Source organism: Aulostomus chinensis, chromosome 23 (assembly GCF_037954235.1).
Source record: "Aulostomus chinensis isolate RoL2024-O1b breed Wild chromosome 23, RoL_Achi_v1.0, whole genome shotgun sequence".
NCBI lineage: Eukaryota > Metazoa > Chordata > Actinopteri > Syngnathiformes > Aulostomidae > Aulostomus > Aulostomus chinensis.
In genome coordinates this window covers 21,251,410-21,264,724 of record NC_141342.1, presented here as the reverse complement: position 1 = coordinate 21,264,724, position 13,315 = coordinate 21,251,410, and the positions used below count along the sequence as shown (strand labels likewise).

General features: G+C 48.7%; 1 protein-coding gene across 1 annotated transcript; it reads left to right on the top strand.

Moving 5' to 3' along the window:
* The first annotated feature begins 780 nt into the window (after window positions 1-780).
* Window positions 781-12,972, top strand: hid1b (HID1 domain containing b). The gene is made up of 19 exons (XM_086194476.1): window positions 781-929; window positions 1,794-1,943; window positions 3,117-3,287; window positions 4,602-4,724; window positions 7,266-7,372; window positions 7,445-7,558; window positions 8,200-8,431; window positions 8,511-8,567; window positions 8,925-9,065; window positions 9,230-9,320; window positions 9,641-9,792; window positions 10,054-10,132; window positions 10,757-10,921; window positions 11,006-11,230; window positions 11,459-11,601; window positions 11,669-11,752; window positions 11,826-11,917; window positions 12,069-12,227; window positions 12,378-12,972. Exons 1-19 carry the CDS (start codon window positions 864-866, stop codon window positions 12,439-12,441), a joined length of 2,415 nt encoding a protein of 804 aa, XP_086050602.1. The 5' UTR covers window positions 781-863; the 3' UTR covers window positions 12,442-12,972.
* Window positions 12,973-13,315: the final 343 nt, after the last annotated feature.

Genomic DNA, 13,315 nt, shown 5'->3' with positions numbered 1-13,315 from the left:
TCCGTCACGGCAGCAGCGGCCGGAACCACAGGAAACAAACATGAGATCCCGGAGGTCAATTAGTCAAGATCCTGCTCGGATGTGATGCATTTGAGGATCGTTGGAAACTTAGAGTTTTTCTCAAGTAGGCCGTTAACGAGTCAAGAATCAGGACCAGACGCCGTCGAGTCCCTGAACTCGGATTCTTCCGTTTCATGATCTCATTAAATGCTTACTTTGCTTTTTTCCTCCTCTTCATGTTTGTGAACTCAACCCTTGGGATCGCCTGTTCTCCTGTCCATCCTTGAGGGAATTATTATTGTTGGTATTATTCATTCATTCACAGTTTTTAATTTACTGCACGATGGAAGAAAGGAAACGGCAGCAGTAAAAATGATAAGTTACTTGATTTGTTTTATTGCTCTCAGAAACAAAAAATAAAAATTATTTAATTAAAAATTGAAAACCACATAATTATTATTATTACTACTGTATTACTGTTCGTAGTAGTAATAGTAGCATTGGCGTATTAGTAGTCGGCATGTAAAGGTGTACTTTTCAGCTGTAATTCTCACGTTCACTAGAAAAACTTAATAAATTGATTATTGTGACTTTTCTTTCTTGTTAAACTTTGACTTCATTCACAAAAACATAAAAGTCTGTTTATTTATACTTAATAAACAAAAAATACAAAAAAACAAAACAGAACAGAAGAAAAAGCAGCAGCTGTTCTTTTTTTGGCCAAACTCTGGTGGTGGTAGTGAAGATTCCGAGCAGACCATGAACGCCGCGGGCCGAGCGGCTGTCAGGTGGATGAAGGCGATTATCCTCCTCCTCAGTGGGAACGCGGATCCACGCAGGCTGGACAAGCTCCTGGACACAAGATGGGAAACACGGACACCAAACTCCACTTCAGGAAGGCGGTGATCCAGCTCACAACCAAGACGCAGGTCTGCTTTTCACAATAAAAGACTCTAAATGACTGAGACGCAGGTCTGCGGCGCGTTTGCGGGTTTAAAGCCCGGAGGTGAGGACTCGGTTCCAGATGGCAGCTCGAGCTGAACCCACACGAGGCAAAGCGGCCTCAGAAACCGTGCAAACACACTGCGACACGTTAAGAAGCGAACTTTTAGAAGCGAAATATTCACGCAGCTCCTGAATTATCGATGCTGTTGGTGGTGTGGGCGCTGGTGGAGCAGCAGAGGGACTCGCTTGGCGGGCTGAAGTCGTTTGAATATTTAACATAAATGTGTGTGACTCAGAAAATGTAGAATTTCATGAAAGTTTCCTGAGTGGGTCCTCGTGGCAGGTGCCTTCTGCCGCTGTCCCATCGCGACATTTCAGGCTGCGTCAGAATTAACGGGCTCGTAATTTCCCTTCCGCTGGTTTATCAATCAGAGAAGTTTCTGCTCTTCCTGAGCGCCACATTTCCAACTTTTACTGCTGAAACTGTCACGTGAATTCATGTCGGATCAACGAACAAAATCACCTCATCTGGTCGATCATGATTACAGTCTGACCGTCTTCTTCACTTCTCTCTGACTCTTGCTTTTGGAAGTTTGTGTGGACATGGAAGGAGACGGTCAGTGTGAGAGTCTTAGTGGGGGTTCCACTGGTGGAGGCTCTACTGGGATGAAACCAGTAACAGCAGCAACATGAGGGGGCACAAGTCGATCAAACTGAGGGAACAAAGCAACATTTTAAATTACGCACAGCCCTGGTCATGTTAACGCAGGCAGAGATGGAGCTATGCTAACACTTCCCACCCACTACCATTCATTGTGCTAAGCTAACTGGCAGCTTTCCCCCTTCAGCCTGTTGAAGCTGCAGACGAGGCCTTCTGGGACCAGTTCTGGGCAGACACCTCCACCAGCGTCCAGGATGTTTTTGCTCTGGTGCCGGCAGCAGAGATCCGGGCCGTCAGAGAGGAGTCTCCCTCTAACCTGGCCACCCTCTGCTACAAGGTAGGAGGGCCGTGACCCAACCAGGCCCAGAAGGAGCCCAGATCCCGCAGCTTCCTTCAGCCTGGCGGAGAGTGTGTGTTTATTCTTCTGTTGTTTGGCTCGGACCTCCAGAACCTTCAGCTCAAGCTGAACCTTCACAGTCTTCATCCACACCCAGTGAGGCAGCAAATAAACAATAGAAGAAGAAACGCGAGTGGCAGAGAGGTCGATGCGAGCCGTGGGTCAGACCTGCTGTGTCCTCACCAGCCCTGCGGCGCCAGCGTGGTCAGAAATCTTTATTAACAAACAAAAACGCCATACTTCTTATTTTGAGAAGATTTGACACTAAATGGACACTAGACGGTCTCGTAGGGAGACTCGCGTCCCGTCCCTGCAGGAACGCGCACAGATAAATGGAATGCAGCCGTGACTGATGTCACTGATTCTGTGGTTCTTCTGCAATTAAATTCCATAACTAACGTGTTTGCAGCAGCGGACGCTCATCAGTCGACCTCCCGCCTCTGCTGCTGCTGCTGCCCACGCCGTCCTGCTCTCGTTAGCGTCCCCGTCGTTTATCTGGCGTCACAGAGTTTGAGGTTCCCCTGCAACCGTTGCTCATCCTGGATACACGCGGAGAGGAGTGGAATGCTCGCTGTTCACACACTGCGTCACAGCGTTAAACACATCTGTGTTTGTAAAGGTCAAAGGTCATCTGAATGAAGCTGATGTCTTCTTCTTTATTGCCCTGGTTCAGAATTTGCAGAGGAGACAAACAGATGTAACGAATCCACCAGCAAACGCAAACGTTAGTCGTAAAGTTAGGAAAACGTCTTCAGGTGAGTTGAAGAGCTGCGTCTCTTTACCTGGGACGCGCTGAACTTTTTATAGTTTGATTTAAGTTCAGTCTGTAAATGATGAAGTTGCTCATCCGTATATCAAACTGAGTACCGACGGAAAGAAAGATATTAAATGAGGTTTTAGAAATATATACTTTTTCATTTGTTCTCTGATTTAATGAGATTAAATGATTGTTTAATGAAGCAGTGGAACTTGTAGGGGTTGGCAGCTACGCGCCAGCCACCCAATGATGCTAACGGCCGTGCTCGTCTCACACACTGGCGCCACGTGGACGCAGCTGTGCTCCGTGTCTTTGACCTTGTGTTGGTTTTTAAAAACTCCTGGTTTGGTCTCCAGGCGGTGGAGAGGCTGGTCCAGGGGGCCGACTCCGGCTGCCCCTCGGACAAACAACGCCAGATCGTCCTGAACTGCACCCGCCTGCTCACACGCATCCTCCCCTACATCTTCGAGGACGCCGACTGGAGGGGCTTCTTCTGGTCCACGGTGCCGGGAGCCGGCCGGGCTGGGGTACGGCACCACATCCCTCCTCAACTCTGAGCTGCATTGTTTCCTGTGACTCCTCAGCTGCTGCGGCGCGGAGGAGGCTTGAGGCTGGGGGGGGCCTCTAACTCACCTGTGGGTCTCTATCTAACTCACCTGTGGGTCTCGAACTCACCTGTGGGTCTCTATCTAACTCACCTGTGGGTCTCTAACTCACCTGTGAGTCTCTAACTCACCTGTGGGTCTTCTCTAACTCACCTGTGGGTCTTCTCTAACTCACCTGTGGGTCTCTATCTAACTCACCTGTGGGTCTCTATCTAACTCACCTGTGGGTCTCTATCTAACTCACCTGTGGGTCTCTAACTCACCTGTGAGTCTCTAACTCACCTGTGGGTCTCTATCTAACTCACCTGTGGGTCTCTATCTAACTCACCTGTGGGTCTCTTCACCTGCATGTCCTGCACCCGCTGGGAGCTTCTGAATTACTGCTTAGATTCTGCGTTCAATGTGAAGTGATTCACTGGCGAGCCGGTCGAGACGTGTAACCGAGTGCTTCTTTCGCTATGAAGGACAAATTCACTCAAATAGAAGAACAGAATAGAAGATTGAAGGAGAAGAAGAATCTTCAGCCCTTAAATCTTTCCGTGGAGTCGTGAATTCATCTGAGCAAAAACTGCATTTTCCAAATTTGTGTCTGAATCTGAAAGCTCTGAAATATCAGCGAGGGTTGCAGTTGAGGATTAATTAATCCTTTAATTAACACCTGCTTGATAAAAGTTCACCTCCTTATTTCTTCACTTATTTCAGATCTTTAAAAGACAAAAAACCCCAACAATCTTCATTTGTGGTCATAAGAGACAAAAAGGAGCGAAGAGAAGAAGAAAACCCTCAGCCGTCTCTCAGCTCTCCTGAGGTTTGAGATTCCCAGTAACAGGAATGGGCTCCAGTAAGGAGTGATGGTGCTACCAGAGACTGGAGGCCCCCCCCCCCCCCCCCCCCCCCCGTGGTTGCTTGGTCTCTGGTTTCCTGGTCGGCAGGGGACCACAGTCCAAACACTGCCCATATTGTGCCTCCCGTCCTCCAGGCCGGTGGCTGAATTAAGGGAGGATTGAATGACCTTTAATTAAAGGGTGAGAGTGAGGCTGCGGTGCTGGGAGTCGCTTCTCTGCAGCACAGATTCACTTTCTGCAGGAAAACACGTTCAAATTGGCTCAAATGATCAGATTTCTACGTGAAAATACGTGTGTCCGCCTCAGAATGTCTGTCGAGATGTAAAGAAATCAGTCTGTTCATCAGTCCCTGGTTATAAACCAACATGCCGTCTCCTAACTTGTCCTCCAGTGCTTGGATGAAGACGGGGATGAGGATGACGGGCGGCCGCTGGCTCAGTCGCTGCTGCTGGCCGTCGCTGATCTGCTCTTCTGTCCGGACTTCACCATCCAGAGCCACAAGAAGAGCGGCCCGGTGAGTCCGCCCCTGCCGCCATCTTGTTACCCTGACAGGTGGCTCCTTTACCAAACAAACACGAGTAACCATGGTAACACAAAGCTCTGCACATGGAACACAAAGGTAGAAACAAATCAACCCTTCCACCAGACTTCATTCATTTATTTGTGGGTTTTTGGGTCAAGATAAGAAGCTACGACGTCAGCGTGGCACACAAATTTCCAAAAATGTTCACCTCTGTTTTCATTCAAGTGTCAATCAAGCATGTTGACAGTCTTCAAATAAATGTTATATTAATCAGGCTTTTTTTAATTATAGTGCACACTAATATGAGCAGGCTAAGCTAAGTGTAAGAACCAACTGTCAAGAATTAAAAATCTATTAATAAAGTTGAATTATGTGGTGAAAATGCTAGTTGAAGGCTGCCTGTTGCTAACAAGGCTAATCTGTAGTCCTACTCCCTTAGAAATGTTATTTGTGTAGTTTTCCGGGGTTGGAACACAAACAAAACATGGATAATGTTGTTGTTTTTAAGAAAGTGGGAAACTTTCACTCTTTATAGTTTGCTTGCTATTTCCTATGCTATGCTAAGCTAACTACATCCTGCGAGAGCTCACATGAAACTGACGGGTTAAAACAATGAAGTGTGTTTTCCAACATGCTGCGCTGTTCCTATAAACCAGCGTCATGTATATATTTATAGTGTTTGCTCAGTTTTAGCCCTGCAGCTTCATCCGTCAGTCCGCCCTGCTGCTTAGCCCTGCGGCGTTAGCTGTTAGCGCCGTTATCTCCCTCACACGATCTAGCGGCCAGTAGCTGGAGTTAATGAGTTACTCACAGGAGACAACACACAGACGAGGGGCCGTGTTTGTTAAATGGGCTGAGAAACAGAAACTGGGTGGAAACTTCTTAACAGAGCAAACAGCTGATGTGTAACTTCTCAAGGGCACCGAGGAAACCTGAAGTTGCGCAGCAGGAAGTGTAAAGAGCGTCTGTATGGATGTCCTCTCAAATAGATTTAAGCAAAGTAAGGCAAATTAAAACTGCCTACACTTGAAAATGAGTCACTCCACAACTCCTGTGAAACTCCAGCAGAGTTTTGTGGGCTAGAAACTTCCTCGGAGGCTGATGGAGGACGGTGACTCATTGATTGAAGTGATTCCTTTTTGAGTGAACTGCCTCTTTAATGATGTCACACGCTTTCCTCTCCGTCATCTTTGTTGTGCAGACGTTGTTCTCAGCAGCTTCCGTTGATGTATTCTGTCCAAAATGGCGGCGGTGCAGTACAAAAAAGCACCAGAGTTTCTTTCCTCACGCTCTTAGAGTGATCCGTGCGCCCAGGGTTCCTCCCTGTTCCAGAACCTCTGACACGGATAAAACCCAAACAACATACAGGCTGATGTGTACTGTCCTCACATGGGGTGTGTGTGCGTGCACCTGCGTGGATGTGTGGCGTGGAACAGCTAATGCCGCAGGGCTAAGCAGCAGGGCAGACTGACAGATGAGCTGCAGGGCTGAAACTAAGCAAACACCACAAATATATGCATGACGCTGGTTTATAGGAACAGCGCGGCTTTTTGGAAAACACACTTCATTGTTTTAAGTTCCATGTGAGCTCTCACAGGATGTAGTTAGCTTAGCATAGCTTAGGAAAGTAGGACTACTGATTAGCTTAGTTAGCAACAGGCAGCCTTCAATTAGCATTTTCACCACATAACAATTCAATTTTATCAGTATAGTGCTGACGGTTAGCTCTTACACTTAGCTTAGCCTGCTCATGTTAGCATGAACTATAAGTAAAGCCTTATCTATATAACATTTATTTAAACACTGTCAACATGCTAGATTGACAGTGTGTGTGTGCACGTACTGGTCCATGGCACTGTGCCCTTTGCTGTCAGTGTCTTTTGAGGAAGGATGGTGGCGCCTTGTTGGATCTATTCATGTAGCTGCTGGTTATCTTCGCCGAGGTGCCACGTACCGATAATGTCAGCCAAGTACGCGGCTTGATCCTCTTGTTGCATCACATGGCAGAAGGAGGTGTGAACACGTCCCGCTGGACTGTTGGGACCAGCTGGAGCGTGATGCTGCCGGGTGTCACGCATCATAGAAGCACTCGCAAACTAAAGGTTTTCATAGTTTGACTGACAGAGAGAATCCAGCTCTCGAACCAAACCCCATTCAGAAAACATGCCTTTTAAGTGTTATTTGTCTTCTGACTTGTGGAAACGGAACACAGCTTGCATTCTTGGTTTGATCAAATCAGCATGGTGATGGTGTTGCTTCAGCATTACTTGGATCTGTTTATCCGTGTTGAGTGAAAGCTAACAGTCACGCCATCGTCTTGACAGTTTTCACATCAGTTGTTATCTTTGAGTCTGCCTGTGGTTGACACCGCAGATGCAGACACGGGCCTGGTGTTCTGACAACCTCATTGCAGGGCGGTCCAATGTTCGCTTCTGTCGTATTTGATGATGGAGGGAAACAGCGCAAGGATCCTGTGTCAAGCGCTCGTGTGTGCCGGGCGTTTGAAATCCGTCTCATTGGTCTCTGCCGCAGGATTCAGCCGAGGATCTCCGCTTCATAGACAGCTGCGAGTACATCTGGGAGGCCGGGGTGGGCTTCGCTCAGTCGCCGCCTCTCGACTACATCCACGACCTCAACAGGTGAGGCTGCAGCACAGATACACGTCCTGCTGTGATGGTCAATGCTAACGCTAACGTGCTGCGCTCGCTCAGGACTGAGCTGCTGAAGCTGCTCCTCACCTGTTTCTCTGAGGCCATGTACCTTCCTCCAGCTGACAGTAAAACCCTCAACCCCTGGGTGGCCTTCTTCTGCTCCACAGAGAACAGGTAACACATGCGTGCACACACGCACTTAGAGTCATATGTCCTCTGAGGACCACACAAAAGGGGGGTGGAACTCTTTGTCCTCGAGGCTCTGACCAGCTGCTCGTGCCCGGTGATGAAGGTTCTTGTCAGACGAGACCCGCTGCCTCTCAGCAGGCCTAGAAAATTAAAAGGGGTCAGAAGTGAAGCAAGTAGACGAATCTCTGTAAAAAGCGAGCAAGTAAGACATTGTCCCTGTCACTGTGACCTCGACCTCTGACCTCCAAGATTGATTCTCTGAGTCCAAGTGGATGTTTGTGCCACATTTGAAGAAACCAACTGCTGCCGCCGGCGGGGAGGCTCATCGCTCCCCCGCTTGCTCGCATCAGGGCAGCCAGCAGCGACTGAGCCGGCTCATTTGGTGAATACCACCTGTGACAGAGCAGTTGTTGTTACTGTGTGTTTGTTTGTTTGTGCGGCGGCTCCTGGTTCCTCCGGCTGAGTGGATACAATCTCGCCTACAAACATCTGCTGCGTGTCGGCCTCAGCGCCGTGAGCACCGCTCTGAAGAGCTCCTCACCGCAGCGTCACGGAAAACTCTGATAGCACATCAAGACATTCAGCCACCATACAGCAGGTCTGACCCCCCACCTCCCTCCCCCCAGACATGCCCTGCCTCTGTTCACCTCCCTGCTCAATGTGGTGTGTGCCTACGACCCGGCGGGATACGGCATCCCCTACAACCACCTGCTGTTCTCCGACTACCGGGAGCAGCTGGTGGAACAGGCTGTCCAGATCCTTATCGTCACCCTGGAGCATGAAGCCAGATCGGCCACCAGCGCCGTCCTCCAGGCCCTGGACCCCTCTGCCTCCCCCCCGGCTGCGGAGGAGCAGGAGGTGAGGAGGGCGAGAGTCCTTGATGTTGTTTCGAGTAAAATCAATGATCCAGAGTGTAAAACCCCCTCGTCTTTTTCAGCCAGCAGGACCGGAAAACCTGTTTGTGAATTATCTGTCGAGGATCCACAGAGAGGAGGTACTGTCAGCGTGCGGTAGGGTGGGGGTATGTTAGCACGGCGACCTTGTTCACACCTGGTCATTAAGCTACAGGTGGTCGTCCTGCTGCTGCTTCCAATAGCAATCAGGTTCTCCAGCAACAAAATCCTGAGCTTTAAATCAGACGTGCCTAACGGTTTGCTTTCAGAGCGCACAGCTCCAGCACCCGGCATTCAGGTCCAGGCCCGTGTGCGAGTTCCAGCTCATAGCTTGTGATTGTGGATTATACATATTGTCCCTCCATAGTGGGCCGCGGTCTACTATTGGCTCCGCCCCTTTCATGAATGGAACCAGGAACAACTAGGACTCCAGGTGTGAACCCGAGTCTGTGTTTCAGGACTTGAGCTTCATCCTGAAAGGTCTCGCTCGCCTCCTCAACAACCCGCTGGTCCAGACGTACCTGCCTCGCTCCTCCAAGAAGATCCAGTTCCACCAGGAGCTGCTGATCGTCTTCTGGAAGTTCTGCGACTTCAACAAGGTGAGCAGCTGGAGGTTCTAGTGCGGTTCTGTCGCTGCGGTAGTGGGTGTGTCATTCGTTTAAGGCTGAGCTTGAATCCTTACAATCCAGCTAAGTTGATGGACAACAAAAGCAATTTTCTGTTCTGTACTTTAAGGAGGAAACTGACTTTTGTGTGTTATCAGAAATTCCTGTTTTTTGTGCTGAAGAGCAGCGACGTGCTGGACATGTTGGTTCCGATCCTGTTCTACCTGAACGAGGCCCGAGCGGATCAATGTGAGTCTCCAACCTGCCAATCTGAGACTCTTCAGTTGGGTGTGTGACATTCTTTAAAATGAAGGAACTGAGCTCAGTCAGCTGCTTCCAACTTAGATTTTACTGTAAATTAAGTACAATAAACCTATCACAGTAATGCCAAAGGAACAACGTCATGATCCTGAGTTGTACAAAGTTGGAAGTAATACTTTGTAACGTCCGTCCACAAGGCGACAGGCACACAGCTTTTAAAACACTTGATTTCTGAATGGAGTTTGGTTTTGGCCGTCTGCTGAAGTTTGGCTAATGAACTGCATTGGTTGTGATGTTGTGTTGTGCAGCTCGCGTGGGTCTCATGCACATCGCCGTCTTCATCCTCCTGCTGTTAAGTGGTGAGAGGAACTTTGGTGTTCGTTTGAATAAGCCGTACACCCTCCGCGTCCCCATGGACATACCTGTCTTCACCGGGACTCACGCCGACCTCCTGGTTGTGGTAAGAACTGAGGTTCAGTTCACAGACACTTGGTACAAAAAGAATTTGAACAAAAACAACAGTAAACACTTCCCTCCCATTTAAGGATTTTGTCTTCCTGAATGTGCTCGTATTCACAGAATAAAATGTAGATCTCGGAATCCTAAAAATTCTCTAAATCTGATTTTGTTTTCCAGTTTTTGGAAGTGTATTTTAGATGTATTTTCAGAGCGGGATCAGCTGGCGTTTTATGAAAATACTCCTCTTTACTTTCATCTTTAGATCTTCCACAAAATCATCACCGCTGGACACCAGCGCCTCCAGCCCCTCTTTGACTGCCTGCTCACAATCATAGTGAACAGTGAGTATCACGGCCGAAATTTCGCACCCTGGTGGCCGAACAGGAGAACGTCAAACCTGCTGAACCTCAGCAAGGTTGTTACTGGCTGTGGGCTCGTTCTTACTGCAATATAAAGTCCTGCGTCTCCACGGTAACGGCACCATTGGAACTTAAACATGTCTTCTGTGTACCGGAACACAGTCCTGATGCCAGGAATCCCAGAAAAACAATATTTTAGAGACGTGAATAAAAAAAACATGGCACCCATACATATAAACATTTTCAAGAATCTTTAAGGGTTTGAAATTTTCCAAAAATATGTGTTGCCATGGATGTAGTAACATGTAGAATACACGTCACATTGTTAACACTCAGCTCCTTCACACCCTTCGTTCAAACTAAAAATCCCCTTTTGTTGTCACATGACAGCGACGGCCCCGACAGTAATGACTCTAAATTTTTGGGAGTCTTTTCATGCTCATTATATTCGAGGGCCGTTGGCAAATTGCTACTCTGACCTTTGTTTCCACGGCGTCCTGCTATTATGACAGTCAGTGTTTTCATTCTTAGTTTTTTGCCGTCACGCCGGGTTCAGAGGCATCGTGTCCTCCTGCTGATTCATGTCTCGGTCCTCGTCCTCCACAGTCTCCCCCTACCTGAAGAGTCTGTCCATGGTGGCAGCCAACAAGCTGCTGCACCTCCTGGAGGCGTTCTGCACCCCGTGGTTCCTCTTCTCGTCCCCCCAGCACCACCACCTGGTCTTCTTCCTGCTGGAAGTTTTCAATAACATCATCCAGTATCAGTTTGATGGTGAGAGCACACGGTAGAACACAGCTCCTAACAGCGTGACGGGTTCTAAAGCGGCTTCAGCATCCGTCTGAACCTCCCTCACAGGTAACTGTAACCTGGTGTACGCCATCATCCGCAAACGCACCGTTTTCCACCAGTTGGCCAACCTGCCGTCAGACATGGCGTCTATTCAGAAGGCTCTGCAGAGGAAGAAGAAGATGTCGGGCATCTCCAGGACCAACTCTACAGAGACGGAGTCAATGGAGGGCTTCAGACCAGCAGCGCCGGCTGAGCCCGGAACACTCAAAGCAACTTTAGAGGCCACGCCAGGTTCAGTTCTCATGACTTACAAGAGGAGGAGTTGTTTTTCAGCAGTTGTACATGTTGGAGGCTCTGGTGGAGTTCAGTGGCATTTCTCCTGTCAGTTCAGGCTTTGACCCAAACTCTACAACTAGAAGAACATGCCACTCGCTCAGCCGCTGAAGGAAACATCCCACTTTTCCTCTGAGAACTTTATTGTCTCATGTAAAGCAACTCAGGTGGTCTTGTGCTCTTTAGGAATCGATAAAATAACAGAGAAGTCCCAGGTGAGTGTGGATGGCGTCACGGTGCCTCACCGTGACTCTCAGCAGACGAACGCAGACGCCAGTGCCATCGCTGGAGCCAGCGACACCGAGTCCAACTCTGAGAGAGACCAGGAGGTACGTCTCAGCCAGTCCTCTCCGTCTGGTCTGTGTTTTATCTGCAGTGAGTTCTGCTGCTCTACAGGTCGGTCACGCCGAGTCCGAAGCAGCGAGGAGTCGGTTGTCTAGTGTGTCATCGTCATCAGCCTGGAGCGCCAATCCAGACTGGGTGAGAAGACCTTCTCTTGGTCCTGGGTTGGTCTGGTGACTCCTAACCAACTTAGCGCTTGTGTTGTTTGTAGGTGGTGTCATGGAAAGTGAAACTTCCCCTCCAGACCATCATGCGGCTGCTACAAGTCCTGGTGCCTCAGGTGGAGAAAATCTGCATCGACAAGTAAGAAGTAGCAGAGCTGTGAATGAGCTGAAATGTCGCACCCTGGTGGCGTGATAGGAGAACTTCACAGCACTGAACCCTTGAGTCCTCTGATGATGTGACGGTTCAGGTCCGTGTGGTCCACGTGACATCAGAGTCATGTCTTCCTCAGGGGTTTGACAGACGAGTCAGAAATCCTGAAGTTCCTTCAGCACGGCACGCTGGTCGGCCTGCTGCCCGTCCCTCATCCCATCCTCATCAGGAAGTACCAGGCCAACGCCGGCACGGCCATGTGGTTCCGCACCTACATGTGGGGAGTCATCTATCTGCGGTGAGCTCAGTTTGGATCCAACAATAACAAATGTGTTGTGAGAACAAACCTGACGCATATTTCAGACTGGCAGGACCTGTCACGTGTGCTGAATGACTTCTGGTTGTCATGGATCAATGACTTGCTGTTCTTGCACTGTTGTTACCATAGCAACTTGGATCCACCGATCTGGTACGACACGGACATACGACTCTTTGAGATCCAGAGGACTTAGTGGGAGATTCGGCGCGACCAGCAACCAGGTTCCTCCCAGCTGAACTCGGCCGTTTAGACAAAGGGAACAAGCGCTCGACATGGCCGACAGAATGAAGATGAACGTGTCAATAAATGAGTCGACTGTTACAGCCACATGCGTCTCTGTGGGCTCTCTGCAGTTCTGCTCTGGTAGAACAAACAGCAGGTCCCTGTAGCAGGCAGAGACCACCGGTCCTCTTGGCGTCCTCCGTAGGGATGTTAGACGCCCCTCGAATGGCGGCGTTTGTGGTGTGGACGCTCCTCTTTGTTAATAAATGCTGTTCATTAGTGAACCTTTGCAAATATTTCTATTCATCATGAAGCTACTTTTGGGGTAGCTAATGTAAGGTTAGCCCTCTGGCTAGCTACCCAGTGCTGTTCATCTGTCAGTCCAATCACAGGAGTGACCGACCAACCGGTGGTCTGCTGCCCTCTGCTGGTGTGGGAAGGCATTGCAGGTTGGGCCTGGCATGCAGTCAATAAGTGCATTTTTTATTTTTGTCATTTTAAAATTGACACTAAATAAAGCTGGAGCGATTTAATTTACTAGTAGTTAGAAAGACATTTACTGCCCAACTGTTTTAATTGGTCACATCTTTTTTTCCCAAGCAAAACGTGAACTATTTCCTGGTTCCAGGCGCCTAAATATCAGGATTTTTTTTCCCTGTCATTTGTGAAACGTTTGAGTTTTGAACCGTTGGATGGACAAAAGAAGCGCTTTGAACACGTCCCTTTGAATTCTGGGAAACCTGGATGAGCATTTTTCAAGATTCATGACCTGTTAAAGAAAAATGAATCACGGCAGATTCATTCATGATAAAAAAAATAGCTGTTAGTTGTGGTGCAACTTCAGA